Genomic DNA, 18,289 nt, shown 5'->3' with positions numbered 1-18,289 from the left:
GTACAGCTCCAAGATCTGCTGCACGGACAGCTTGGTGTCGCCGGCGTTGATGCGCTCGGCCAGCCAGGCCGCGTACGGGCTCAGTTCCAGGCGCTCCAGATCGGAAAAGGCCAGCACGGACGTTAGCGTCTTGAGCAGGTCTGGCAGCAAGTCGTCCCGCATCTTCTGCTGCAGGACGGCTCTCAAGACTGAGCGAATGTTGTCCAGCTGTACAGGAACAAACACGAACGCACATGATGCCATGGAGGCTCGAAAAGAGGACTAAAACCCTGAAGCCAATCAACTAAGCAAGTAGGGCCGTGTCCGACACGGGTAAAGTTTTCTTCGGGTAATCTTTTTATCAATGGAAAAACTATTTTGTCTCCGTTCCTAAGGGAACTCTCGACAGCCGCTAACACCTGGAATAACTCTCTGTCACTAAGATGGGTCCTAGTGCATATAGGGTTGTAAGAGTCTGTAGAAGTGCTGCGCCTCTTCTAATTCTTGTTTTATAAAAAAAATTATACTACAAACGAAACAGGTCCCCTTGCTGAATTGGAGTTCATTCTAATTCTCTCTGCAAGGGCTTTCCAGCGATCCCAGAGCTGTCGAAATCGGTCAGATAGAGCCAAAGTTATGGAAGAAAATCAAATAGCTGTACATAACTATGTACGGTACGGGCCGTCCATAATAATTATTATCGATCTTTTACACGAAGAGAACAAGTTTCGTTCATGGGCGGGTGGGTCAAGGGGAGTTTCGTTTTGAAAAATATTGATACGTAAGACATCAAGGCATTCTTGCTGTCAAGTCAATCTATTTTTCATTCAGGGGGGTGGGTGGGTGGGTGGGGGAGGGCCCTAACTAAACTTTTTCGTTTCGTGAAAATTATCGATAATGCCGGATATCCCCTATTATCTGGTTTTGGAAATTTATTTTTCATTGCTATCAGGTTCGGCCTCATTTTCTCTGTGCTGCGCTGATGAGTCCACAAAGGACGAAACAGTTCTGTCCGCATATTGAGTATCTCGCTCCTTCTCTTGTAGCAGTTGAGCCCTCTCGTGTGGGGTAGTGCCTTTGCTGTTTGCTTTACGCAGAGCTCACTGACTTGTCAGTTTGAGCACTCTGGCAAGGTACGGTCGGGCCTGGTTTAAAATCTGGCTTTGGAAATATATTTTTCATTGCTATCACGTTCGGCCTCATTTTCTCTGTACTGCACTGACGAGTCCACAAAGGACGGAACAGTTCTGTCCACAGATTGAGTACGTTAACATGTAAGTTACAACGGTGTGTACAATGCCCGATCGGTTGTTCTAGCGGTGTTTCCTTTCAAGGGGAGGTCCGGTGAAACATTTAAATTCCAGGGTCCGTAGAGTTTGGGGCGCTGAGTCGAATGGTGCCCACCAAGAGTATATAACCCCCCCCCCCCCCCCCCCCAGAGTGTGCAACTCCTGATACCCTTTCTATGGGGCATGCCGACGGCGAAAACTCACATCATGTGGTGCAGTGTCGCAGTTGTACGTTTCCAGCCCGTTTTTAGCGAGCACACGGAGTAATAAAAAAGCACTCTCTGACAGAAACTCACTGCGGGTATGCAAATCCCCACCATGATCATGCCAGATATTCGGATTGCGCGCACGCTATCCTTCGTTTGTACGTAGTACGGACGTAACTGAGACACGTGATGTGAGTTTTCGCCGTCGGAGACCCCATATGCACAGTTGCACACTCTTGGGGAGTTATATACTCTTGGTCCCACGTGTCTCAGACAAAGCGTTCTTGAGATATTTCCATTTGAAAACCTGAGTTTCGGGGGCTGCACCATGATGTCATGCAGCCGCGCCGCACCCTCTGCAACGTCATAACATGTGACTAGGTCAAAAGGAGTGCGTGAAAGCAATAGTGTGAGTGCGATTTCAAATGATTTGGCGACCGATAGTAGGTGGTGCAAGCGACCCCGAAGACTCAACTCCATGAGAGAGTGAGGGTGCAGCCATGGCTGACATTCATGAGTTCGGTCTGGGGCTGAGAACTAACACTTACTTCGGTATTCTGCTAAAGAAATCCAAGAGTGAGCGCTGCCGCGTTTGCGACTAATGAAGACGCAGCAGCTATTGCAGCTATTATCAGATCTCTAGAGAGCAGAGTCGGAAAATTGGAGAAGGGTGGTGTGAGTGCTCTAAATGCTGTTCGATACCGACTCGCTTGGACTCCAGTGGCCTGCCACACAGTGATATCTTGGTGCGAACTTGGCATACTTCGGACGCTGCTCGATTGGCGAACAGTGAACCACGGGCACGGCTCACGACACTACGAGATCTGAAAGTTTTAGGTCTGGGAGCCGTTCGCTGCTTTGTCACTTGCCATGTGTGCACGGTTGTGGGCTCATCGTTGTAGCATAAATGAGGCTCGACTAATCCATGCGGAAAACAAAAATATTTCTTTCTCAAAGCACAGCCAACGGCCCGGAGGAATTCATGTGCATGACTCGACTGTGATTGTACTTGAACTTTGAAGTACATACGACTGGTACGAGTAGTGCATGACAAGTCTGTGAGTGTGTATGTCTTGTATCACACGACTCACCTAGCACGACAGTGGTAGTGGCCAGTGCGCTGCGGAAGTAGGATCGAGTACTCTAATTTCAGAAACGTTAGGTGCTCAATATTTTCGGTAGGCGGGCAAAAGGCCAGGTTAGGTGAACAGAAATTTTAGGTACAGAGAAGCAATTCCCTATTGGATTATGTGTGTAATAGGGTTTGTTCGGTGTATTGAAATTTTAGGTATGAAGCAGATGCACCGAAAATAAAAGTACACGGAAAATTTGCGAAATTACAGTAGTCATGTCCTGTTCCTTGTGATGAGTTTGTTGAATACAGTGTAGTAGCACAGGTGCAGAGGCCAGAGGACGTAAAAAGTCCAACTCGGAAACGGCTAAAGACGGGATAACCCCAAGACTTGCCGAGCTGAAAATCTCAGGGAACGTAGTGTTTTGTAATACTGAGTCGAATGGTTTTGGTCCGAAGAAGCTGCGATAAACGGTTCCCCAATCGCACGCGTTCCGAACAATGGCCATTTTGTACACAACTTGATGGTGTGGCTACCTGGCTGCGCGCTGTGACGTCATCACCTGGATCTGGGTGACCGTGCGCTCAAATTCGCACATGTTCGATTGGGCATATCTGACGAACCATGGAACGGAGCCTCCTCGGACAAAGACCATTTGACTCAGCGCCCCCAACTCTACGGACCCTGCCTGTGAGGTCCACGTGTACCCGGCTACCTGTGCACAGCTCTACAACTAGTCTTGCTCTACAGGAAGATCGGGCACCGAAGATCACTGAGGCTGGAAAATGGCACACAGTTAAGACCAATCCGGGCTAGAATTTCAGATTTAAGACTGCGTAAGCACCGTGTGCGTGCTTTCTTTAAATTTTAATCCTTGGCTCTCCATCCGAGTTATGCTACATGTTTTCCACATGCTTGATCGCATCGTATGATGCTGTTTATGATCGCGGAAGAAGAACAAAACGACTAACATTGGAACATTCTAGAACACTGCTAGGCTGCACCTTGAGCCCCATGCGTTCTTCGGCGCCCGGTCGTACTGTATGTGCCAGAGAAGGGATATCTAAAAAATGACTGCAAGCATGCATGCAGGCCCACAAGACAGCAGGCACCTAAAAGACTAACCGATTTCGCAGCCTTGAAATAGCTGAGGAAGTTGAGCAGGGCTGGCAGCTTCAGCGTGTCCCGGTGCGCAGCGAGCACGACACCGGCCGCCTTCTCCGTCACCGGCGAATCGCTGGCGACGAGGAACGCCAGGCAAGCAAAGTTGTTCACGTCGCCAGCGGACAGTTTGGCCACCTCCTGCGATGGCTCGCCGTTGTCAGCACCCTGGTGCTGCAAGAGCCACAGAGAGATGAGCTCCACCAGACCCTTGTCCACCGGCATCATGTTGATGTAGAGCTTGCGGCACATCTCCAGCAGGTCGGAGATGGCGCTGCTCTCGCCCAACAGCGGGAACGACGGGCTGGACGCGAGGGTCAGGATGTGCTGGCTGGCCTTGGTCATGGCCGACTCGGATGGCATGATCGTGCGGGACTTGTGGAGCGCAGCCGTGGACGGCCTCGCATACATCTGCACCAGGTCTTGCATCTATCGCAACATACACACACACACACACACACAATGACACACACGTTGAATATAAGCCCATCAGCGTACTTGTTTGTTTGTTGGTTTGTTTTTACACAGAGGCTGTGCGCCTTAACCTGCAATAGTGCTCAAATGCCCGGAATGGGCAGAGCGTAGTACGCAAGAGGTACACAAAAGGAAGCAAATAGGGCTGTTTTTTTGTAACTCAGAGTATCATGGCAAAAACCAATCATCAGACAACATAAGGAGATTAGAAAAACGCAGGTACATGTATATGAAGGCAAGCAAGTTTGTTTTTATTGAAGTGTGTGGGTACAGTGAAGGCTGCGTCCCACCCGCCTGTGTAGATTCACAGGAAGTGTGAGTTACGAAGTCTGAAGAAAATGTTGAACGGTCTCTGCTGGGATGACAACTACACCATAGCTCAGTGGTTAGAGCATCGCTGGCTACAAGCGAGGGTCCCTGGTTCGAGTCCTGGTGGTGACAGTCAATTTTTTCTTCAGACTTTTCCCGTATGTCTCTTTCCCTCAAACCAGTTAAAATTTGTTTTTATTGTTTTTATTTGTTATGCTGCAAAGTATATGCTAGGCCACTATCACCCAGGTGCATCTATCGCAACACACAGTGCCACACATTGAACATAAGCCCATCAACGCGCGCGCTTGTGCTGTTACGCTATCACCCAGGTGCATCTATTGCAACACATAACGACGCACACATTGAATATAAGCCCATCAAAGCGCTTGTGCCGCAAATCTCACGCTAGGCTACTATCATCTAGTTGACAAATTTTCGACCCATTCAAATTTCGGCCTCCCAGGGCTAAAACCCACTTCGGCCTGTACTGCTGCCGCCTGGATACACTGTCACACTGAACCATGCAACACTAAATTTCGGCCAAACACGATCAGGCCGAAAATAGATATGCACCGAATATTTTGTTGACTTACAGTAGCCAAAGCAGAATACGTATGTACATCTGAATACATGTACATTGTGAGATTGACACACAATGTGTCCCTACAGTGCACGTCTCAGAAATACTCACTTGATTCATGGACAGGGTAGACAGACTCTCCTGCAGTTGAGTCTCGGTGCGCATGCGCAGGTCGACCAGCGCCGGCAACGCAAAGGCCTTGGTTGCCGTCAGGGCGTCCAGAACGACAAACAGGTTGTGCACACTGGCAGTACTCAAGTTTGCGCAAGCCACCTACACAGTCACAACGCACACAGTGACAGAGCAAAGGATGCAGACTCAGCATACTAGCTGTGATGGGCACCAGCAATTCCAAAGATCCGAGAGTATAATTTGTAGCAAACTAACCCTCTAGATCAGCAGTCACAATAATAAAAAAGTAAATTATCGTGTCCGTTCCCGAAGGGAACTAACGACGGCCGCTAACACCCGATAAACCCTAGCGGCAGATGCAGCGCCTAAGGTGGGGGTGAGTGGGTAAGTCTCACAACCACTGGCACAAGTGCCGAAAACGACCCCATTAGCTGCATCCATGTACCCTTGTGCCCTGGCCACAAGTTCCCAGTTGACTGTGGGTAGCAGCACGGCTGGAAAAACCGCTCCCAGGCAGGACTTCAACCAGGTACCTCTCGTATCTCAATCATGGTCTTTGACCAACCCACAATAGCTGAGGTCAAAGAATAGACTACACAGGAAATGTGTGTGCATGCGGGCGTATGTGCGAGATGGAGCGAGAGAGAGAGAGAGAGAGAGAGAGAGAGAGAGAGAGGAGAGAGAGAGAGAGAGAGAGAGAGAGAGAGAGAGAGAGAGAGAGAGAGAGAGAGAGAGAGAGAGAGAGAGAGAGAGAGAGAGAGAGAGAGAGAGAGAGAGAGAGAGAGAGAGAGAGAGAGAGAGAGAGAGAGCGAGAGAGAGAGACGAGAGAGAGAACGAGAGAGGGAGAGAGAGAGAGAGAGAGAGCGCGCGAGAGAGAGAGAGAGAGAGAGAGAGAGAGAGAGAGAGAGAGAGAGAGAGAGAGAGAGAGAGAGAGAGAGAGAGAGAGAGAGAGAGAGAGAGAGAGAGAGAGAGAGAGAGAGAGAGAGAAAGAGAGAGAGAAGAGAGAGAGAGAGAGAGAGAGAGAGGGGAGAGAGAGAGAGAGAGAGAGAGGAGAAGAGAGAGAGGAGAGAGAGAGAGAGAGAGAGAGAGAGAGAGAGACAGACAGGAGACCAACAGACAGAGTGAGACAGAGAGCATCATACCGCTGCAACCCTAGACCAAGGCTCGCTGTCTACAACGCCCAGGCGGGACATGGCAAGTGCCACTAAGGCTGTGTTCTTTATTGGGGACAAGTTGTCGAGATCAGTTGCAGCCTTGATCAGTGTCTCCTTCACATTGGCAGATAACACTGCTGGCTGGTGGGGAAGATCCAAAAATGCATTGCTGATTGCACCAACCTGTTAACATGCCGTATAAAATACATGCAAGCATGCGCATACACACACACACACACACACACACACACACACACACACACACACACACACACACACACGCACACACATGCACGAGGGCACGTCAAATGATATACCGGTAGTCCAAATCTGTCTTTAGCCACCGCTGCTATCAGTGATCAGTAATACTTACCAAGTACGCTAATAGGATGCGAACTAGACTACATAGGTGCAGCACTATACATAGCTTGACACACGGCTTGATGTTGAATGTGAAAAAGACAAAGATTATGGTGGTCAAAAAGAGAGGACCATAAGTTTGCAAGTTATCCGTTTTGTCCAACATTAACGATGATAAGCAGGATACTGTTGAGTCCAAATTGTGCAACAATTAGCACAAAACTGACCGATGTGATACTGACATTCAACGACCTGACGCTTAGCTGCATCACTTCTGGAATGCTTATAATGTTAGTGTTGGGAAAAACGGATAACTTGTAAACTTATGCTCCTCTCTTTTTTATTTTAATCCTTGACTCTCAATCCGAGTTGAATTATGGTGGTCAATGATGATACAGGAGATCCTTTCACCTGCAATGGGGAAGTGGTCGGGGCAGTGGAAGCTTCACATACCTGGGAGCACAGTTCGACATCTCCAGCAGGACAACAGCAGAGCTGAGACGTCGTTTGACCCTGGCAAGACAGACCGTTAGCAGGCTGGTACCCATTGGAAATGCAAAAATATATCGAAAGGCATGAAGTTACGACCGCTGCAGGCAACCGCGTTTTCCGTTGCCAGTTACGGCTCGGAGGCATGGGCACTAACAAAGAGAGAGAGAGAGAGAGAGAGAGAGAGAGAGAGAGAGAGAGAGAGAGAGAGAGAGAGAGAGAGAGAGAGAGAGAGAGAGAGAGAGAGAGAGAGAGAGAGAGAGAGAGAGAGAGAGAGAGAGAGAGAGAGAGAGAGGAAGACAGCGTGCATGCGTTGGAAATGTGATGTGATCGGCGGTTACTGAGAGTGAAATGGATTGAAAAGAGAACAAACAAGGATATCCTGGAGGAACTGGGCATGGAGAGACCAGTGTTAGCGGATAGAATCTATGGCAGGAGACTCCGGTATTATGGACATATCGCAAGAGGACGTAGTCTGGAGAACGATCTAGTGGAGGGCATGATTTCGGCAACAAGGAAGAGAGGACGACCAGCGGTCAAATGGGCGGACAGCGTAAAGAAGGCAAATAGAGCAGACAAGCTAGTACAGGTCAAGCGCTGGACAGAGACAAGGGCGGAATGGCGTGACATTGTCGCCACAGCAACCAGAGTGGGTGAATGATGACGATGATACATAACTTTGCTGCAGAGTGCAATTTTGGGAACGCTTGCTTTGCTGTTTTCAAAATATTTGAATTTATTTCTTGGCTTTCTTGCTCGTCTTTGATGATGATGCTCGATGTGAGAAGGATGCGAATCTTCACAGCGCGAGTCTTCACAACAAGTGCAGCCAGGCGCAGTGAGGTGCTCGATATCGGCCAGCTGCTCAAGTTGGAAGAAGCCAGGCGCAATGAGCTGCTCAAGTTGGAAGAAGCCAGGCGCAATGAGCTCCCGGCCAAGCACGACCAGCTCCTCAAGTTGGAAGAAGCCAGGCGCAATGAGCTCCAGGGCAGCCGCAATGAGCTCCAGGGCAGCCGCAATGAGCTCCAGGCCAAGCACGACCAGCTCCAGGCCAAGCACGGCCAGCTCCAGCAAGAATTGTCTGCACCATTCTACCGTAAAAGCCCGTGTATAGGGCCCAGGCGCATAGAATAGCAGCATCAATTTCCTGGGCGCTAACAAGGGCACGGGCGTTATTTTGGAACCGGGCACATATTTGGAATATAAATGTTGAAATTCTCCCCTTGCTCAATAACTGTATCCATTTCATTTTTTTTTAGCTGAGCATGCACACTAAAAATACAGTATCCCCACTTCATAGCATTTGTTGAGTGAAGTCTCTTGATGCAAGCGTATGAATGGCACGCACACTCACTGCACCCAACGTCCAACTAGGCCAGTGACAGCCCCGCAGCTAGCAGAGGACTGCTAAGATCATGTGTCTGAGTAATCAGCGCAAGCCAGAATTCCAATGATAGACTAGCCCCTGCAGTTCTGTTAGCCTGCACTGGCATACATGCCCCCCGCTTAAATTCCACCCTAACCATTTCGACCTGCCAAAGTTATAAAGGCTTATAATAGAAATAAGGAATTCAGGCGGACACACCCATTCCCATAGCGCTGCACATCCAAACCAGTTCCGTTATTTCACAACGTTTCAGCACTTGGCCATCATCAGGTAATAAGCGAAATGAATACATCACCACATAGCTAACCTTCGACGGCGTTGAGCTATAGAGGAGAGACAGAGACGTGATCACAGGATCGCTGTAGATTCGATGCGCCTGTTCAACTGACTCCTTCTGCAGGCATTTGGCCAAACTAATGAGAAACAGTAGCTTATCATCGCCTGTGGACTGCAGTGAGGACGAATAATGCGTAATCAGCTCAGGAGCACTGGCACACGTCTCCAAGTGCCCAGCCAAATCACTCTGAGCGCGGATGAAAACATCAAGAGATGCCGACCTGCGGAAAAAAACCCAACAAAGAGAAAGCGAGAACATACATTACACAGCACGGTCCATGAGCACAGACGCGTAACTAAGATGGATTCTGTGCTAGCGGAGTGAGCGCACGCCATGTTTCATGTTCTACTGCGGTTCGTGTCATGCAGTGACATTGCCATGCCACGCTTCCTGGCAATCCTTGGATGCGTCAGTATCAAAAGCCCCCCCCCCCCCCCTCTTCCACTGTGCCAGTCATTCAATAGCAGAACTCTTGCATTTGCAAGATTGTATTGCACACCCACTCCCGAAACCAACTCGAGGCATACAGAAGCATTGCCAGAAAGCCCGATATTACATGTACATCTAAGAGGATTTCTTAGAGACAGGGATTCAGTAACACTCAAGATGTACTATTCAAGTACTGTTCAAGTACTGCAAGTGCATTGTACTGCACTGAAGTAATTATTCAACCTCAACTCTTGAAATTAACACTAAAAAAGGAGGAAAAAACAGGCTCTTCAAGAACAATATTGAAAAATTTCACAGACACGTCTGTTGCCTTCTCGCTGGGTAGAATATCGGCAGAAAAGAAGCGTTGCAGGGAGTGAGAGGGGGGGGGGGGGGGGGGGGGGTGAACGTGGAAATCGGTATACAAAACTTGTAGGGTTTATTACACGTACGAGTCCTGGTGGTGACAGTCAATTTTTATTCAGTCTTCTTCCCTTTTCAGACTTACGAATGTTACATGTACATCATCATAATAATTCATAAACCCCACTTCGACATCACAGCACCCACTTTCAAAAACAGCATGCAGCTAGCAGACGGTGCTATGTTTAAAAATTAATGAATTTTGTTCGATTTTTCTAGCTGCGGTCAATATTTTTTATGAGATAGGAGGCATGACAGTGAATCAAAACCCAAACAACTAACACTCCACTGGAATGAAAAGACTTGAATAAAAATAAAACAGAAGTACCCTGACAGATATCTCTTACCAACTGCCTAGCTGAAATTCTGTGCGATTGAGGCACAGATAGGAGCGGGAAGGTGGCAGAAAATGTGCGGAATGGCGTCCACATATCGCCTGTCCACGAGCTATCGTGGGAGAAAAGCAGCTACAAAATGTTCTCCGAGCAGTCGATGACACGGTTTGACTGAGAACAAGTTCTGACGACGACAGGGACAGAAGTCGCACTGACATTCTAGCACGTTATCACGCGCCCATTAGCACAGGCATCTGTGCTAAAGAAGATCTGGCATTGTCCTCCCCCAAGATCTCCACTGCTATCTCCAGGCAAACATTGGATGACATGAATGATAATGAAGAACTGAAGAAGACAAAAATTAATAATTTTGAAATGCAAAAAGTACATGTGGAAAAAGTCAAGGCAAAATGGAAAGGAAATTCGGACTCTACAAAAATCTAGCATTTGAGATAGGGAGTCGTAAAATACCGGTATTTTACGACTCCCTGATTTGAGATCTACATGAGTCATGACTGTACCAAGAGTAGATAAACAAGAGTGTGCAACTCGCGGATGGGGTGGCCCACGGCGGAATTTTTTGTTGACGTAATCTTTTCGACGACGCACGCGCTGCGAGCCTTTCGGAGAGGTTTCCCTCGTGCACTTGGCGGGGCTTGCACTACAAGGTCGGTGCCCAGCACGTGCTCTCACACTGCTCTGCGGCAAAGTCCGCGTTTCTCTGAAAAAGGTGACGTAAACAAAAAATTCCGCCGTGGGCGGAGGTATCTGCAGATTGTGCAGAAGAGATCCGGAGTTGCACACTCTTGTTTATCTACTCTTGCTAGTACCCTTCTGCCTTGGCCTGGCCTCTAGCTCTGCGGTTCAAAACTGAGATGTGCGTGTAGCCTAGCGCCTCTCGGACGAGAAATCCCCTGGCGCATGGCCTGGCCTAGCTGGCCTGGATGGACAAGATGTGTACGTAGTTTGCGCACGTGCGTTTAGCCTAGCAGCTAGGCGCGGCGTAACCATGGTAACGGTAGTCGCTGCTGCGCTGAGCTAGCTGATGAATGAGCTGTGAGCAGTAACCACCAGACTTCAATGGGGCTGTTAAGTGTGACGTCACGGCTCCTTCGATACGCATAGCAACGGAGAGCACTGGGGACAAACAAAAGTCGCGTCCTCTGGATGGAACCAGATGTCAAGGGCAACAGCATCTAAATGACTGGAGAGACAGCAGTTTTTCTTTGCTTTTTCTTCAAGCGATTGTTGTCGCTCTTTACTCCTTGTTCTTTCCTCTACAAAACTCCTGTAGTCGTCGAGTGCCTTCATGATGGCTGTGAAATTGGCTGCCCACAGTAAAACTCCGTGTTTGAGAGTGCTTTGAAGATGTTTCGCGTCCTGATGGATCAAAGTATGAGCGCTCCTTGTGGATTCGATTATATATAGGTGAGTTGTTCAAGAAATCAGTGTCTTCTTTCTGTCTCTGCCCTCACGCTGGCACAATATCAGCCTCTATATCCATGACAGCTCGCACCTCCCGTAAACTGCATGACTTACTGTAGATATATTTTCGCCGTCCGTGGTGATTGAAGACCCATGGAAGAATTTATTATGTTCAGAATGATGTCCTAAGAATATAAAATAAAATAATTCTATGGAATTGTCATAGGGTATTTTTGGAAGGATGGAGACAGAGAGAGAGAGAGAGAGAGAGCACTATTTGAAGTGTTTGTCTCACTGTAATTACTCCAGATTATTGAATGTTGTATGATCTACTCTATATTTTCCACAATGGTTTTTCCTGATTTGCGGGATCTCTTCTTTTTGCTGTTTGCGTGTTTACAGGAAGTGGCTGTCTGGTGTAACTGCACCAGATCCTGGGGAAATTAAGTCAGATGCAGAGGCAGGGTCGTCCAGTGATGCAACACTGCCGTTCTGTGTGCAGCGTTACCGCTAATACCCCGGCGAAAACACAAAAAAAGACAAACATGTGAAAAGACTACAGTATTGACCGTTCTGCTAATAAATGCATGACTGCTCCGGCAGTCGATAATCGAAACACAGAGCACCAGCATGATGTTTTCATATTGGGAACCACACAACAGCTCAATTCTCAAGCCCAAAAATTGATGAATACAAATACAGAGCGACGCAACAAGAGATCATCCGGCAACCAAACAAACCTGGGTCTAATGCACTGAATAGTCCCGAAATACGCAGGCCAGACAAAGCAGTGCAAGCACATAATGTTACAAGGTACATGCATTGCAGAACAAAGTGTAACCAAAGATACACAGGGTTATAGCTGCACACTTGTGCATGTGCTCGCTCAGCCCAAGAACACACGATCATGATGATAGAAACAATCCGGGGGAAACACGCTAACACCGAAGTAAGCATCAACACGTAAATAGTGCAGCTCTGAAAAAATTACATTGACATGTACATTGGTGTGTCGAGTAGTATCAGGCTTGAATAATCATCCAACCAAGACTTCATCAGGTCCCAGACGCTGAGATCGCACGCCGGATGTGAAGTGCATCTAGCCTTGAACCTGTCGCACAAGGCACACATATATGGCAAAATGACATCCACTCTGATTATTTCCAGAGGCCAATCATGACAGAACACAGACATGAAACCACGGGCTCAACCAAGTAAACGCAAAGGAAGTTAGTCAAAATAATCCATGCAGTGCTCTTTTAATTGCAGTGTTGCGTCATAGCCCGATACCCGCTGAGCACAGACACAACTCCATTCGTCAGGGGCAAGACATACTCTTTTGGAATAAAGTAATAAAGTACAGCGTTCCAATGACATTACGGACACCTCGTGCAAATGCATGGTCTGTTCATCTGGCCGACTCGGCCACGCATGAGAGTGTGTGCATGTACATGCGCGCGCGCAAGCGCGCGCACACACACACACACCATGTATTCGGTGCGTATGGTGTACCAGTTGCGGGACAATGAAGATGGAATCATTATCATGATGTTACATGTGCATCTACAGTGTATGTTTGAGTGTATTAAAAGTAAATTTTATTTTATTGCACATTTCTTCGACACAACTAATTACTTACTTCACATGTTCGCATTTCTCATAATCGATCCACCTGCACTCCGTATCAGTCGAGGAAAAATTCTCCCAGATATACACTAGTCACCACAGCCATGTGATGACATTGGGATGGGCCCCAAGCACGATTGCACTCTCTAGTTACAATAAATTTGGCCAGATTATCTGTGAAGACAAAATGCAATGCATAGCGGCAATCGATGGATGAAGGGAGAGTTTGTAAATACCTATATCTTTCCACATGTTCAGGAGCTTACCTTTTGGAGTTCACATCGTTTACACGATCTCTCATGTTGTCTTGCACCTTGGTTTTGTTGACCATGGATACGCCATCCCAGAAAACATTCTACAGGAGCTACTAATGCAGAGCGTTTTTCACGCTCGATCTCGGCGATCTACCTTGTCACGCCAATAAAATCCTCCGTGACACTGGCTACAGTCACAAGAGACGTCTCAGTAAGGTAATGAGCACGACAACATCGTCGAGATCAAGGACAAAGAGAAAACAAAACACTCACTGAAAACAGCAAAGAAGAAACGAAGAAATGTACACGATTCCTATATGTTGCCACTGACAACTGGTTCGGTGGAGACGACGCTACTTTTGTTTGTCCCCAGTGGGATCGTTGTTATGCGTATCGAAGGAACTGTGACGTCATCACTTAACAGCCCCATACTGCTCAAGAAAATCAGAATTCTACAGGTGAAACCCACCGGGGAGAAACAGAATACATGAATTGTGAAACAATGACTTGCCCTGGTGGATATGCATGCATACATACTGTCTGTATCTTGTGTAAGTGCCCCCCCCCCCCCCCCGAATTGAAGAGTACATTGTGATAGTTCTACGCAACGCGGCCTCGACCTACTGACCCCAAATGCAAATGCACCACGGACCATGGATTGCATATGCGAGCTTCTCATGATAAGCGGCGGCTCTGCTCGAACAGCATTTGGACCGGGCAGCCCACGGCGAAACAGCGCGAGAGGCTAAGCCCACTCCTCCCCCCCCCCCCCCCGCACACACACACCGAGCTCTCAAATGTGCACCTACCGACATACAGCGCACACTCATACCCACGGGTGCACCCACACTCATAGTAATACCCACAGGTGCACCCATGCCCACACACCACACATTCTCACCATCGCACACATCAGGCTCCAGAATTGCTCACATCTGCACAATCGCGGTGCAAAAGGCCTATTCCGCCATGAGTAATTTACTAAACACTAGAACTAAAACAATACAGTAGGAATAGGACGACCACAGTCGGACAGTGTCACAGTCGGCAAGCAGACCACCATTATAAGTTAGTCATGTAAATACAAAGCTGGTAATCTAGAGGTAGCAAGGACGCATCCCTCAGTCAGTCTCAAAAACTCAACACACAAACGCCAGCCAGCATACACTGCAAGCTGCACACACGACACGGGCGGAGTAACACTAAAAAAGTCGACACGTGCCCGCACATATCCGGAATCAATGAAAACAGTCCGCCGGTAAGGAACACACTCGTGACTAGAGAGACACACATCCATAGCAGCACAGTGGCACACCAGCTGCAGACGGGAGCCAGGGCAAGGGAGAGTAATACGGACGAAGCACCAGGGCAGCATCAGCAAAATTATCAGGCTATTTTAATTTTTCGCCTAGGCCAAATGGAAATATAGCAAAAGCAAAGGAAATAATAGTGGAATCCAATATCAACGGCCTGGGACTGCTGATCGGTGTACAGCGCCAGGCCGCACGGACACAGTGCCGCGCATGGCCTATCACAGAGTGCTGCATATGGCCTATCACACAGTATCTATAACACAGTGCCGCGCTTGGCCTATCACACAGGTCTACTAATATTGCTATTACTCATCGCACCAGTGAAGGAATCATAATCCGGCGACCAGGAAATGCTCTGGCGTAGCTCCAGGCCGCGGCAGCTTAGTAACCTGCAACGTATAACGACTGCAGAACGGAAACAGTGTTGCTGATAGCACGGGCACAGCCGGCCTGAGTGAGATTGGAATTTACACACAAACATGGCCCGAACAAAGAAAACTACAGAACGGTGGCACATGACGGCGCCGTTCAGAGGCCACGAGCGTGCACCCTCGACTACAGCAGCAGGTTGCAGAGCGTGCACCCTCGATCACAGCAGCAGGTTGCAGATTCTCATCTTGGTGTCCTTACGACGCTCCTCCGACATTTTGACCAGCATGTCGCCGACAAACTTCAGGAAAGGATCGATGGACTCGGACGACGCGGACTGCGACTCGAAACCGCCACCGCCGGGCAGATTACTGGACATTGGCCGGAAGGCATCGGCAGGTAGGTCCAAGCCGGCTGTAGAAACGGCACCGGGGGAGAAACACACGGTGGACGTGGCCGCGCCGGCATCGCTATCGGTCGTGTGGCGCGCCGACGAGGCGCCGCCGGCCGACGGGTAAGCACTGCCCGCTTTAGCACCGTCACGCGGGCCAGTCCCTCGCACCGTCCAGTGCTCGGGCAGTTGCTCCCTCGCCGCCACGGGCCCGGAGCCAGCAGCACCACTGCCGCTGCTGTTGCCACCGCCACCACCGTACGGCGCCTTGAACGCTGGCGACATGTCCGCGTCAACACTCTGATCATCGCTGGAGCGCTTCAGCTGGTCGGCTACATGGCACAGGGACGACCTCTGCGGCGGCAAAGGAGCGCTGCCATAGCCTCTACCGCTGGCTCCTGTCGACACCGACGAGCCGGTCTGCCCGCGATGACCGGACTTCTGGCTTTTGCGTTCGTTGGCCACTCCGGGGTCCAGAAACTCAATGGAATCACTCTTGCCGCCAGTCTCATGCTCTGAATCTTCACCCTGCTGCTTCGTGGACTCGTCGGAGTCGCTCGAGCCATCTGCAACTTCTACTTCCTGTGCTATGCTGTTGATGTGGATGGTGCGACGTGGTGCAGAACTGCCCGAGCTCTCGCTTGTCCCCAATACGGTCGATGCGTCCGCTTTGCATGGGTCCTCACTAAGAAATTCGTGCACATCTGCGAACAGCGCGAAGTACGTTTGCTGCTGTTCGCCGGATTCCATGCGCTTGCGGATCATGTGGTACTTCTGCCGAATTTTCGACCATTCATCCCTGACCCGCTCCGCGGACCAGACGCCAATAGCCTCTGCAATCTCTTCGCGGGCCTGCATCATCGCCGCCCTGGGCCGCTTTCCAGCCCACTTTGATTGGTAGAGAATGGGCCTTTCTTTCACCATTTGCACAACCCGTCGCTGATTCTCGAGATCTCCATCGCGGCGGCTGCCCATCATGGCCGCGTGAACCAGGTTACTTGTGGATGCGGTGTGAATCAACACACTGGAATGCACAAACTGTATTATGTGACTTGATGTCCGCATCAAACGGCGGCCCTTTTGATTTCCAAGCACCGGTGATAAACTAACTGCAATCGAACGCCCACTACAATTGTACAAACAAAACAAAGAGGAGTTATCCTGGGGTTAGGTTAGTTGCCTTACTGTAAGTAAGAATTATTATTACTATAATTATTAGTTACTGTAACTTAGTGTAAGTATTTAGCTACTATTACCGGTACTACGAAATACGAGTAGGATCGAGGGGTAGATCTACATCATGTAGGACGCTGCGAAGGCAACGATTTGTTTGCAAACTGTGGCTTGGCCGGAGTTTGGCCTTGGGCGCGGCGCGGGCAGTGCAGTGGCAGTTTGTGCCAGGCTGAGTCATACTCACGGCCAGTGCATGCATATGCGCAGGATTTTGCGCTGCTCGTGGACTCATTCAGGCGGATTTCATTGAGCGGTACAGTGCTGCAGTCCTGTCCAGAGAAATCCGACCTGGCCGGGCTAGGGCTGCGCACTTGAGCGGGGTGCTACATAATGGTTACTTTATTCATGAGATCAAGAGGTTATGCACTCTTGTCTTGATGAGATTGGGTTTCTCTGGCCAGAAAAACCATGGTGTCAAGAGTGATCATGGTGATGGCCAATGCATGACCAGGGAGTCATAAAAGACGGGATTTCAGGACTTCCTGATTATGATCATCACGCTATCATTAATTTTCATGACTGAAGAAAAAAATCCACACGAAGTGGCCGTCACTCGTCCAAGCCAGCATAGCAGGCTGGATTAACAGCTAGTGAATCCCATGAACGGTGAAACACCAGTACATGTGGACGACAGACCTGTCTGGCGCAATGCCATCACCAACTCGTTTTAATAGCGCTACAGACACCGTCAAGGGCCTCGTTCTCACATCACGACCAGAGCCGATAACAGCAGTAGCGTAGGATCGCGCGATACAATCATACGCAAGGAACAGCACCAATGCCCATGACAATACTGTGTCACGTGTCCAAGGGCGTAGAGGAGCAAGACTGCAGATGTGTATGGAAGAAGCCGAATAAGCCCATTGCGCAATGACGTAATTTGTACCATGAATACCCCAGACAGCCACCTGGGCATGGTCGTCTCGGGTGTTGAACAGTGCATTCCTGATCCCAGTGTACTCACATGCATTACTCATACCTTCCATATTTGGCAATGCGCAATGGGCTTATTGGAGAATAGGTTAGGCAAAATATTTATAAAACGTGGGAACAAATGAGAAACAGAAACATCAGAAACATCAGCTATAATATCAACAACAAAAAACATAGTCACGTAGTCACGCTACGAGACTGCACGGTGATCAAGTTCGCACACCCCGTGCTTGTGAGGCCAGCTCAATCCAACTTGCACGGAAAGTGTTAGGCTGAAAGGAAGAGAGAGAGAGAGAGAGAGAGAGAGAGAGAGAGAGAGAGAGAGAGAGAGAGAGAGAGAGAGAGAGAGAGAGAGAGAACGTATAATGCTGCTGCTCGTGCACACGATAGCAGCAACAGCGCTACACAAGTCCAAGGGCCTGCACAGCAGCCAATGCCGCTGCCGCCTTAGCGTGTTTCTTGTTGTTCAAGGGAGCAGGAGATGTGTACTGCACGCCTTGAATAGTCACCTGACGCACACAGCAGCGGGGACAAAAGCAGCGACAGCATCGAAAACAAGAACGGGAATACCTTACTGACAACGGCCAACTGAAGATTCAAAACAAACAAAAACTTCAGCAATACA

General features: G+C 49.0%; 2 protein-coding genes and 1 long non-coding RNA gene across 4 annotated transcripts in view; all 3 read right to left on the bottom strand.

Annotated features, from left to right (window-relative positions):
* LOC135810100 (uncharacterized) overlaps window positions 1-10,490 on the bottom strand; it is an 11,904-nt gene extending 1,414 nt beyond the window's left edge. The window contains exons 1-6 of the mRNA XM_065323600.1: window positions 10,133-10,490; window positions 8,904-9,153; window positions 6,349-6,543; window positions 5,186-5,347; window positions 3,673-4,137; window positions 5-207 (exon numbers count right to left, since the gene is read on the bottom strand). Of these exons, the coding sequence (XP_065179672.1) occupies window positions 5-207; window positions 3,673-4,137; window positions 5,186-5,347; window positions 6,349-6,543; window positions 8,904-9,153; window positions 10,133-10,338 (1,481 nt within the window). The 5' untranslated portion in view covers window positions 10,339-10,490. The remainder of the gene's footprint in view (window positions 1-4; window positions 208-3,672; window positions 4,138-5,185; window positions 5,348-6,348; window positions 6,544-8,903; window positions 9,154-10,132) is intronic.
* Window positions 10,491-12,093: 1,603 nt separating this feature from the next.
* Window positions 12,094-13,825, bottom strand: LOC135806833 (uncharacterized). Of its 2 annotated transcripts, XR_010551301.1 has the most exons (3): window positions 13,438-13,825; window positions 13,185-13,345; window positions 12,094-12,656 (listed from the first exon to the last, which is right to left on the bottom strand). It is a non-coding gene; the product is annotated as an uncharacterized LOC135806833 (long non-coding RNA). The 2 variants fall into 2 exon arrangements; XR_010551300.1 differs by lacking the exon at window positions 13,438-13,825 and having other exon boundaries at window positions 13,185-13,388.
* A 3,908-nt stretch (window positions 13,826-17,733) lies between these two features.
* LOC135812629 (protein SON-like) overlaps window positions 17,734-18,289 on the bottom strand; it is a 12,799-nt gene continuing 12,243 nt past the window's right edge. Inside the window, exon 7 of the mRNA XM_065325931.1 lies at window positions 17,734-18,173. Coding sequence (XP_065182003.1) covers window positions 18,066-18,173 — 108 coding nt within the window. The 3' untranslated portion in view covers window positions 17,734-18,065. The remainder of the gene's footprint in view (window positions 18,174-18,289) is intronic.

This window comes from Sycon ciliatum, chromosome 1 (assembly GCF_964019385.1).
Source record: "Sycon ciliatum chromosome 1, ocSycCili1.1, whole genome shotgun sequence".
NCBI classification, from domain to species: Eukaryota; Metazoa; Porifera; class Calcarea; order Leucosolenida; family Sycettidae; genus Sycon; species Sycon ciliatum.
This window is presented reverse-complemented; position numbering and strand designations above follow the sequence as displayed.